Source organism: Oryctolagus cuniculus, chromosome 9 (assembly GCF_964237555.1).
Source record: "Oryctolagus cuniculus chromosome 9, mOryCun1.1, whole genome shotgun sequence".
Lineage (NCBI taxonomy): Eukaryota > Metazoa > Chordata > Mammalia > Lagomorpha > Leporidae > Oryctolagus > Oryctolagus cuniculus.
In genome coordinates, this window is record NC_091440.1 from 89,383,222 (window position 1) to 89,395,799 (window position 12,578).

The 12,578-nt window shown below is 37.4% G+C and overlaps 1 protein-coding gene across 14 annotated transcripts in view; it reads right to left on the bottom strand.

The window, feature by feature from the left end:
• The window catches only part of BCL2L13 (BCL2 like 13), a 102,800-nt gene that overhangs the window by 37,404 nt on the left and 52,818 nt on the right, over positions 1–12,578 (bottom strand). For 11 of the 14 annotated variants that reach the window (XM_008250122.4, XM_070049097.1, XM_008250125.4 and 8 more), the window contains one exon: positions 10,631–10,700. The exons of the other annotated variants lie outside the window; for them this stretch is intronic. In XM_008250122.4, coding sequence (XP_008248344.1) covers positions 10,631–10,700 — 70 coding nt within the window. The remainder of the gene's footprint in view (positions 1–10,630; positions 10,701–12,578) is intronic. 14 annotated transcript variants of the gene reach the window in all.

The window sequence follows — 12,578 nt, forward strand, 5'->3', positions numbered from 1 at the left end:
ACAGCAAAAGACTAGAAACAACTCAACAAAAATTCTGGTCAACTAGTAAAATACACAGCTGATAAAAAATTTACGCTGTTAACTACTCAATCACTAAAATTTACTTCAAGTGAAAAAAGCAAGATACAGAAGAATGTAAACAGTCTGGTACCCTTTGTGTAGAAATAAATAAAATCAATAAAATATATACATTCATATATGTTTGCATAATTCTACAGTGTCTGGATAAACACAAGAAACTGGTAATAGGGGTTGCCTACGAGGGGAACTAGATGATCAGCAACAAGGGCAAGAGAACACTTCCATTTTTCAAGGTATACCTTTTTGTACATTCTTGTATTTTGTATCATGTGCTTTTATTATCTATTTGAAGTAAGATATTTTTAAAACTATGAGCCATATCTCACAAAATTCATCATATCAAAGAGGCTTTATAACCTATATTTTCTGCTCAGCATTTGAAAGCCATCGAAATTCACAACAGAAACCAACCAGAGTCTTCTAATGAAAATTTGCATATTGAAAGAAACTAAGTGCTTCAGCTAACCATCTGCACACAATCTCTTTTATCTTAAGCATTAAGAGATCTCCACATGACTGAAAAAGGAATGCAAAAGGAAATGAAACCAACTCTAGTTCCTTGTTACTTAATTGCTAAGGAAATAACTGAGGAATGACAAAATATTTATGCAGAAGACAAATAAAACAAGCAGATATTTCAGAGTAACATTCTTTGGCTTTTACATAAAAACAGCCCCAAGGTGATCTATGTCCAAGTATGAAAGAAAGAATGCAATAAACACTGACCTTCAATTTTGAACATACTAAAAGAATTCCAGTCCACAATACAGTGAAAGCCCCTTCTTAGCACTAATGGAGGGATACCAGGCTTTAAAGAATGCATCAGGCTTTTTCCACAATAAGGGAACCTATTATACTTTTAAAAACAAAACAATTGTTTCTCTAGCTCCAATATTTTACTTTAAGCAGAAGCAGGTAAGAGCTGACTTGTGAATCAGCCTTGCTAAGTTGTGTCCAGACAACTTCAATGACCAGAGATGCTCTATACCTCCAACTACTCTAATTTCCCATAATAATCAAAAAATACATAAACATTTTAAAGTTATTCATGTTAAAGCTATATTATCTCTTGGGAAGATGACTTGCAAATATTTTATACTATATAACACCTCCTCTTTCATTTGTTACAAATTTACCTCTTTCATGTATCACAAGGAAGATGTCCTAGTTTTCCTATTTAATAATTTACTGTTAAACCTGCAATCTTTTACTCCTGTCTTACTTTTAGTCCTGGAGCACATTCCTTCTCATTTGCTATACATTCTACTTTTTCAGTTTGTTTTTTGGATGGCTGTTGTTGCTCCATTGCTTTGATAAATTCAATGAGCTTTCTCAGGATCTCTTCTATTCCAATTACATCTTTCTTGAAATGCAGTAACCAGAGTGCAGAAACTTCATTTTATATGACTAACATTTCCCATTGGGTTGATAATATCTTGCCAGTGATTCATGTTATGTCAGATGATTCAATTTCCCCTACTTATTCCTCATACAATTTAATAACTACTATACATCAGGCTCACCTATTTGATATATAATCTTCAGAGACTTGTAGGGTGACTTCTAGGCCTATTACCTTTTTAATAGTTTCAAATGTTTTAAAACAGTTAAACCCATCTACCTATACACAGAGCTTTGTGAGTTAATTCTACAACTGAGCCCCATCAGCCAGGTATTTTACTATCTACAAATATTCTACAGAATCTATAACCTGATTTCTTTTTTAAAAGAATTTTTTTTTTTTTTTTTTTTTTTTTTAGTTTATTTGAGAGGCAGAGTTACAGACAGAGACAGAGAAAGGGAGAGACAGAGAGAAAGGTCTTCCATTTGCTGGTTCACTCCCCAAATGGCTGCAATAGCCAGAGCTGAGCAAATCTGAAGCCAGGAACGAGAAATTTCTTCCGGGTCTCCCACATGGGTTCAGGGGCCCAAGCTCTTAGGCTATCATCCACTGCTTTCCCAGGCCATACGCAGAGAGCTGGGTCAGAAGATGAACAGCTGGGATGCGCATATGGGATGCTAGCACCACAAGCAGAAGCTTAGCCTACTACGTCATGGCACCAGCCCCACCTGATTTCTCTTTACTCATTTTTCCCCCATATAATTTTTTTATTTTATTTATTTTAACTTTATTTGAAAGGCAGAAGAACAGCAAAAGAAAGAGACAGAGACTGTCAGAGATCTCACATCCACTAGTTCACTCTCCAAATGCCCCAAAGAGCCAGTGTTAGGCCAGATAAAGCCAGGAACCTGGAACTCTATTTGGGTCTCACAAGTGAATGGTAGGAATCCAGGTACTTTACCTACCACCTGCTGCTGTTCAGAGTGCACATCAGCAGGATGATGAATCAAAACCAAAGGAGCCAGGACTTGAACCAGGCACTCTGATCCAGGAAGCAGGCATCCCGAGCGGCATCATACCTATTGTGCAAAATGCCTGCCCACCCCCTGCTCCCATCATATAATTACTTTTTAAATGGTAAAACAAAACTGGATTCCCAAGCATCCATTCCAAGATCACATTTTTAGGTCTAAAATTAAGTAAACAGTCTTATTCTTTGATTCTTTCTCTAAGTTACTCCCTTTCTGGATAATTGTAATGCCTACATCACATAATAAATTATTTTCTTCTTCAACAATTTTTCAATAGAATATGAAAAAGAATTACTTTCACTGGCTTGCCTTTATCAAGATACTATTTTTAGTCCCGTGATATCTCCTCCTATAAACTTTGTGGCCTCTTCCTCCAGTAGGTTAGGCTCACTTAAATTTACATTATCTTTTTGTTAAAGAATATATGAGCTTGGCTGGTATAGAAACCAAACATACTAATTTACAGCTGTGAGGCCCATTCTAGTCAGTGGTTTTCTGTGGTGATAAATTACATATTTCAATCCAAAAATCTATGATATAACCCGTCGGTGTCTTAAGAATTATAGTAAAAGGCATGTATCATAAATTTTGTCTGCACCTCATTCATTGATTAGATTTATCTTTGATTTGTCTATTTCAAAATACAATTTAAGTGACGACTAGACCTTATGCATCACCCTATGTGATACGACACGAAATACAGAAACCTATCAGTGAAGTACTCTTGCCAAAACAATTAAACCTGGGGCAGGCATTGTGGTGCAATGGGTTAAGCCAATGCTTGGAATGTCTGCATCCCATATTGAAGTGCCTGGTTCATGTATTGGTTACTCTACTCTTGATCCAACTTCCTGGTAATGTACCTAGAAAGCTAAAGATGATGGCTCTCAGGGAAATGCAAATCAAAACCACAATGAGGTTCCATCTCACCCCTGTTAGAATGGCTCACATACAGAAATCAACTAACAACAGATGCTGGCGAGGATGTGGGGAAAAAGGCACACTTATCTACTGTTGGTAGAAATGCAAACTGGTAAAGCCACTATGGAAGACAGTTTGGAGATTCCTCAGAAACCTGAATATAGTCCTACCACAAGACCCAGCCATCCCACTCCTCGGAATTTACCCCTAGGAAATTAAATTGGCAAATAAAAAAGCTATCTGCACCTCCATGTTTATTGCAGCTCAATTCACAATAGCAAAGACATGGAATCAACCTAAATGCCCACCAACAGTAGACTGGATAAAGAAATTATGGGATATGTACTCTATAGAATACTACACAGCAGTTAAAAAAAAATGAAATCCGTCATTTGCAACAAAATGGGGGAATCTGGAAAACATCATGCTGAGTAAGTAAAATAAGCCAGTTCCAAAGGGACAAACATCATATGTTCTCCCTGATCTGTGACAACTAATTGAGCACCTAAAAGGAAACATGCAGAAGTAAAACTGAAACTATGAGAAACATGACTTGATCAACCCTTGTCCTGTCGAGGAACAGCTTACTATTTTATTCTTTTTAGTATCTTCTTGTTCTACTTAATACCATTGGTTGAACTCTTTAATTAATAGACAATTATTCTTAGGTGTTTAAATTTAACTGAAAAGCGATCCCTGTTAAATATAACAGTGGGAACAAGAGAGGGAGGAGACGTACAGTTTGGCACATGCTCATTCAGACTTACTCCTAATGGCAAAGCTAGAAACGTGCCATGGGATTCCAAATCCCATTAAGGTGGCATGTACCAATGCCATCTTACTAGTTAAAGTGATCAGTTTAAGTTCATAATTGATCATAAAGACAGGATTAAGTGTCAAAGGGATCATATAAATAAGACCGGTGTTTGCTGAGAATAATTGACAGAATTAAAAAGGACAGAATGATCCAACATGGGAAGCGGGATACACAGCAGACTCACAGAATGGCAAATGCCCTAAACAGCACTCTGGCCTCAAAATGAGCCCTTAAGGCATTCAGATCTGGCTAAAAAGCCCATGAGAGTTTCTCAGGCATGGCAAGCCAAGACACTGTGTCAAAAAATGACCTAAATGAAAGATCTCTGTGAGTGAGATCCCAGCGGAAAGAAGGGACCATCAAAGAAGGAGAAGGAGGTACCTTTCTCTGAAGAGAGGAGAGAGCTTCCACTTTGCTTATGGCCTTGTCTAAATAAGGCAGGAGTTTCTGAACTCAAGAAGCTTCCATAGCCTTGGCAGCTCATGCCAAGAGCCTCGGGTGATTACTGATGGCATAAATAAGAGTGTCAATTGTTAAATCAACAACGGGAGTCACTGTGCACTTACTCCCCATGTAGGATCTCTGTCCTTAATGTGTTGTACTATGAGAATTAACGGTAAAACTAGTCTTCAAACAGTACTTTATACTTTGTGTGTCTGTGTGGGTGCAAACTATTGAAATCTGTACTTAGTATATGCTAAGTTGATCTTCTGTATATAAAGATAATGAAAAATGAATCTTAATGAAGAATGGGATGGGAGAGGGAGTAGGAGATGGGATGTTTTGCGGGAGGTTATGGGGGGAAACACTGCTGTAATCCAAAAAGTTGTACTTTTGAAATTTATATTTATCAAATAAAAGGTTTAAAAAAATAGATGATGGCTCAAGTACTTGTGTTCCTGTCACAAATGTAGATGGAATTCCTGGCTCCTGACTTCAGCATTGTCCAGCACTGGCTGCTGTAGGTTTCTGGAGAGTGAACCAGCAGATGGAAAACCTCTCATATATCCATTCATTCATTCTAATAAAAAATAAATCTTAAAAAAAGATTAAAGCTAAATCTGATCAAGCTTCTAGAACTGACTACCAATGCAAAGGAAATATAGAGATAAAACATGGTACATGACATATCAGTAATATATTCAGTAAAATCCAGAAGGCAGGATACTTTTCAGGACAAATAACTTTTAGCCAACTGGAGAAAAAAGAGAGAAAACAAGTCTACATGTTAAAAGAGACCTGTATTTATATTATTCCATCTATATGAAATGTTCAGAATACACAAAATCATAGAGGGAAAAAGTAGAGTAACTGTTGCCAGGGGCTGGGAGGATCAGCAGATGGAAAATGACTACAATCAATATGGGGTTTCTTTTTTTTCTTATTCATTTGAAAGGTAGAGTGGAGAGATTTGGGGAGGAGGGAAGTAGAGACGGAGATACACACATACACACACACACAAATACAGAGAGAGAAGGAGGGAGAGAGAGAGAGAATGCTTCTATCTACTGGTTCATTCCCTAAATGGCCAAAACAGACAGGTCTGGGCCAAGCCAAAACAAGGAGCCAAGGACTCCATACTGGTCTCCAAATGGGTAGCAGGGGCCCAAGTACTTGGACCATCATCTGCTGCCTTCTCAGATACTGCATCAGAAGCAGAGCAGAGGGGACTCCAACCCAAACTCTGATATGGGATGCTGGCATCACAAGCGGCAGCTTAACCTGCTGTACAACACTGGCCCCCGATATGGGGTTTCTTTTTGGCATGATGAAAATGCTCTGAAACTATTTAACAGTGATGTTTGCACTACTCTGTAAATATACTAAAAACCTTTGAATCATACAGGTTAGAAGGGTAAATTTTACAGCATGTAAATTATATTTTAATTAAAAAAAAAAAAACTTAAGAAATACTACCAGCCATATGCAATGAATGGACCTTGTTTGGATCTTTATTCAAATAAACCGTGTTTTAAAAGCACATTTATGACAAAAATACATTTATGACAAAACATTAAAATTTTAAATAAAATACGTTTTTAAGAAATATTTATCTTTTTAATTTATTTGAAAGGCAGAGTTACAGAGAAAGAAAGAGTTCTTCCATCCTTTTGTTCACTCCCCAAATGGCCACTCCATCTCAGTCTCCCACATGGATTGCGGGGCTCAAGTACTTGGGCTATTTACTCCTGCTTTCCTAAGCCAAGGAGCAAGGAACTAGATCAGAAGCAGAGCAGCTGGGATTTGAACCAGTGCTTATATGAGTTATTGCACCACAACACTGAACCAATACATTTAAGAAGACCCCTGCACCCACATGGGAGACCCAGATGAAGTTCTTGGCTCCAGGCTTCAGGCTGGCCCAGCCCTGACCATTGCAGCTATTTTGAAAGAGAACCAGTGGACGAAAGATCTCTAGCTTGTTCTCTCTGCAATGCTTTAAAATAAAATCTTTTTAAAAAATTTTAAAAATAAAAAATGCTTATCAACAAGGTTATAACCAGCTTTTTCCTCCACTTTTTTGGATATATTTAAAGAGCAATCCCACAGTGGAGTCCAAAACCTGAATTTGATTCCTGGCTCTGGTTCCTGACTCCAGGCTTTCAGTAGTGCAGATCCTGGGAGGCAGCAGTGATGGAGTATTAGGTTCCTGCCAACCTCGTGGGAGACTAGATTGAGTTTCGGGGTATCTCTGACTTACAAATAAGTAAATAAAAATTTTAAGAAAAAGCACATTTAACCAAGACACTTTACAAAAGCCCTTTACAAATGAACTAATACACAGTTTGCCCCTAACTTGGATGCCTTGTGAACATGTTTTCTCCTGATGAGTGTTTCATCTGCACTTCATCTACTTGCCAGCGAGTTATACTAATATAAACAAGGTAGTATCAGGATTTTGTAAGCAGTCATGCTACATGTAAAATATGAACTAAGTGCTTCAAGCTAGCCAATCTGATTTTGAATAGAGAGACTTTCATAGTCTGTTATCATGAGCCAAGTTCTTTTCATCCCTTGAGGACTTGGGAGAGTAATATTGGATTCAGCAGAAAAAGCACTATTTGGATTGGCAAGCCTCACTTATATGCGGTATTCAAGCCAGTCTTGAAGGTAGACAGCTGCCCACCTGATGCAGATGAGGGAGTAAAATGAAATTGGGAATGGGAAAAAAGGAAGGGGGGAAAAAAGACAGTGAAGACTGTAGTTTTTTCAGTTTTTAATTTTTTTTTTTTTTTTTTTTTTGACAGGCAGAGTTAGACAGTGAGAGAGAGATACAGCGAGAAAGGTCTTCCTTCCGTTGGTTCACCCCCACAGTGGCTGCTATGGCTGGTGCGCAGCACCGATCCGAAGCCAGGAGCCTCCTGGTCTCCCATGCAGGTGCAGGGGCACAAGCACCTGGGCCATCCTCCACCGGCTTCCTGGGCCACAGCAGAGAGCTGGACTGGAAGAGGAGCAACCAGGACAGAATCCGGCACCCCGACCGGGAATAGAACCCGAGGTGCCGGCGCCACAGGCAGAGAATTAGCTTAGTGAGCCACGGCGCCAGCCATTTATTCAGTTTTTTACAATAACCCTTGCATGGGGGTGGAAAGGCAGGGTATACACAAGTTAATTATAACCAAGGCAGTAGTGATAAAAAGAGAATAAAAATTTGGTACTTAAATATTTGATGCTCAATTTACTAAGGAAAATATAATAACCAAGCTCAATTTTATTTATAAAACCTATTTCAACTGTCTATATGAGAGAGTATTTTCTTTTACTCCAAAAATACAAATGAGGCAAATACATATTTTAATAAATTTTGTACCACTAAGTAGCATACCAAAACTGCATAGTAGCTCCTACAGTCACATAACTGTTCTGGTCAACAATAGACTGCATATATGACAGTAGTTCCATAAGAGTACATCACTTAGTGATGTAACTATCTTAGCTTGTATGATCATACTTCATGAAATTCACAAGACAAGGTCGCCTAACAACTGAACTCTCAAAACATACTCTCTCAGGCAGTGCATGGCTGCATTTGGGAACAAGATCCCATATGTTATGGCTAAAATATTAGCTGCTGCTCACTGAAAGCTTACCGTGATGATAGAATAAGTGTGAAATATTTAACATATACTATTGCATTTGATTCCAATAAAATGTAGATGGTTGGGAGTACTGTCTCCATTTCACAGATTAGAAAACTGTTATAAAGATTAACCTGCCCAAGGAGCTTTGCTTTTGATAAAACTGAGACTTGAGAATGTAAAAAGAATTATCTCATAGAAGTACAGAGTATAATGGTGGTTGCAAAAGTATAGGGTACTTAGGGGAGTGTAGTGATGGGAAGACATTAATCAAAGGACACATAGTTACAATCAGATATCAGGAATAAATTTCAAGAGATTATTGGATAGAAGCTAACTACAGCTCATGATAGATCGCATACCTAAAAAATATAAAGAGAATAGATATTATGTATTCTCACTGCAAATTTCTTGCTCATGTGTTTGTTAATTAGCTAGATTTAACCTTTCTACACTTTACATCTACTTCATATCATGTTGTAGACATTACACACAATGTCATATGTAAATTTTAAAAATTTAATTAAAAGGGGCCGGCGCTGTGGTGCAGCAGGTTAATGCCCTGGCCTGAAATGCCAGCATCCCATATGAGTGCTAATTTGAGACCCGGCTGTTCCACTTCCCATCCAGCTCTCTGCTATGGCCTGGGAAAGCAGTGGAAAATGGCCCAAGTCCTTGGGCACCTGCACCTGTGTGGGAGACCTGGAAGAAGCTCCTGGCTCCCAGCTTCGGATCAGCGCAGCTCTGGCCGTTGCAGCCAATTGGGGAACCATCAGATGGAAGACCTCTCTCTCTTTCTCTGCCTCTCCTCTCTCTATGTAACTCTGACTTTCAAATAAATAAATCTTAAAAAAATTTATTAAAAAAAAAGCTAAGATTGAAATGTTTGATTATGTACCTACTGGACATCAATCTAGCACACTTGATTCCATGGTCTGGCCCATTTACAGTCAGTACCCCATATCCTAGGGTTCCACATCCAACCACATATTTAAATTTTGGGGAAGAAAAAAAATTCATCTGTATTGAACATATACATACTGTATTCTTCTCATTATATTCTAAATAATATAGGACAATAATTATTTACATATCATTTTCTTGTATTAGGTATTTTTTAAATATTTACTTATTTAATTGAAGGAAGAGCAATAGAAAGACAGAGAGATCTTCCATCTGGTGTGTTTACCTCTCAACTAGCCACAATATCCAGGTCTGGACCAGGCCAAAGGCAAGAGCCAGGAACTCCAACCTGGTCTCCTACGGGTGGCAGTGGCCCAAGCACTTGGGCCATCCCCTAATGCATTTCCAGGCAAATTATCAGGAAGCTCAATCAGAAGTAAAGCAGTTGGGACTCGAACCCAAAGTGGCAGCTTAACCTACTGTGCCCCAATGTTTGCTCCTATATTAGGCATTCTAAAAGTAATCTAGAGGTGATTTAAAATATAGAGAAGGAACGTATATGTGGTTAAATGCAAATACCACACAATTTTATAAGGGATCTGAGTATCCATGAATTTCAGTATTTTTGAAAGATCCTGGAAACAACTCCCTACAGATACCATGGGAAAATTCATATAGATGATTCTGAGTAGAGGGTTTATTTGTAAAAATAATTGTACTGAATTTCCACATCCCTAGCACCAAATCATCTAAGACCATTTATTTTTCTCCTCTGAGTGAGATGAGCCATCTTTACTGCATCCCCCTTAGCCATTGCTTCTTTCAAGGTGACAGATAATGCAGTCTATGATAAAGGATAAGCAGAATGGGACAGCAGATACAAACATTAAGGCAAGGATCCAAAGATATTAGCTCTAGAGTTGGTTTCAATGTTTGCTAGTCAAGGCAAATCATTTAACTTTTTTTCTTTTTAGTCACCTGACCTAATCCAGTGTGCCCTCTGCAAAAGATGTCTGCAATGATCAAATGAGATGTGACACAAGAGACTCTGCAAAATGTAAACTACAAATGGTGTTATTCATGTCAGAGAACTACATGAGGCTTTCTTCCAGACAATGTCCTTATTCTCTTCCCCCAGACATACTCATATGTTAACAAATAACTATCTGGAGATACATGCCATGTCTAAAATGCATAGAAATGAAGGCATGATGGGAAACTCAGGACAGACAGAAGAAGGATGCTACACACACTACCGGGCACACATTTCTGAGCCAAGTGGAACCTTGCAGGGTTCATCAAAAAACCAGATAGACCAAAAATACCCACTTAATACAACTGAACCCATGTATTAATGAATTTAACAGTTTTATGCTGAATGATGTCAACAATTCCTCCTATACTTTATTATTAACATACTAAAATCTTGCAAGAGTAAAGATAATGTGGTGAATACCTTATTCCAGCCGCTGGCATGAACTGCAGTCTCCAGTGTACACTCACGATATGCCTGATATGTCACTGGCCTGTAGAGATTTTTTTAAAAGTCTGTGTCACAAACAAGGAAAACTCTATTTCCAGATGAATAAATATACAGTCACTGCTCTTTTGTTGAACTTTTGTTAAAGTGACAAGAATTATTCAACACATTGTTTTTTACAAGATGTAGCTTTTTTATGTTTGCTATGCATTTTTAAGCTTTCTATAGGTTTCACATTTTTATGATACAGGCTAAGGTGCATGCTTGGGAATGTGGTTAATAACACAGCAAGATAAATGTATATTCTCATTAAGTTCCTGTAATTGCTTGGAACTTATCTGGTAGAACTACTGTGCTGCAGATAAATACTTGGGTTATTGAAATAAGATCAAACACTAACAAATAAAAAATTATCTCAGTAAAATTAAAAGTGGAATTTTACCTGTTTTTAAAGATAGAAAGTCTAAAATATTTAAAAACTAGACATGTCACTGGAAGACTTTTCAAACTGAGAATACAAGGAGCTGGAATAAACAAGAGCAATAATGGAGCCCTATTTTTAACTTGGAGTCTTATGATCCCAAATCCTGGCAGGTAGAGAAAGAAGTCCTTCTGATTATTCATATGTAAGTACTGATCACGCCCAAAACTCACACCTTTGAGTAATGACCATCACTCACTAGTATGTTGAGAGATTTTAAGTACTATATTTTAAGCACTAGTTTCACACATAAAACAAACAAAAACATGGTATCAAGTAATGTATGAAGGCATCCATAGCATGGGTAACAGTTTAATAAAATTTGCCCCTTTTTTGTCTTTTTGGGGCAAAGTATTAACAGACATATACAAATGAGTAAGAGAAGTCTTACTTTTGTAAATTTTAAAATCTTCTTCCAGGGCATTTTCTGTTCTGCCCACTCTGGTGTGTGAACTCTTTGGCCTATGAACATTTAGGCTAACAGTAAATACCAGTCATTGGTTGTATACTAAGCAAGGTTTTCTGTTTTTAAATATTTGTATTTTATGTTATTTTACATACTAGAAAACAAAACTCAGAAAAGTTGAGACTACTGCAAAACCACACGGCAGCCAAGCAGCAAAGTAGTGCTTACACCCACTTAGATCTGGCTCCCAAGGCCACACTACTCTCATCTCGAGTTATGATTCTGACACATGCCACACACAGCACTGTTCAGATGCCACATACAGCTAATGATCCTTTGAAATGTGGCTAGTGGCTAGTGTTGAGCTGAAGGGATAAAATACATACACTGGATTTCAAAAAGGAAGAAAAAAGAATGCAAAATATTTCTTTTTTTATATTGAGTTGATGCTGAAATGATACATTGAGTAAGTATACTAGGCTAAAAATATACTTCTAAAAGTTAAAAAAAATTATTACCGTTTTTTTCCTAATGTGCCTTGCAGAAAAATTTAAATTACATACATGTGACTTACGTTTTATCTGTAGGACAGCACTGATCTAGATATTTTGGAAAAAAAGTTCTGGTGACATACATATCATTGTTTTATAGAAATCAATATCAAATCAATACTACAGCATGCTGAAAAATAAGACAGCTTTATAATAAAAAGATGTACACAGTATATAGTATTTTCCTGACATCACATTCCCATTAAAGTAAGCTTAACTTTTTTTTATGACGCCTTGGGCTATATACCAGCTTCCTGTAACCTTGAACTTCAGCATATATTATATAGTCTATGTACCTATATTCTTTCTGAAACTTTACTTGCATGTATCAGCACCTTCACTTCCTTTCCTGAACTCTCTGATGCTGCTGTGGGTCACAAGCAGTTGTTATAGGTGTCTATTAAGCTAAATACTTTAGCATCCTTCAGAATGAAACATGATTTGAAATATTATATTTACATACATATAAGCACATAAAAGATGCAG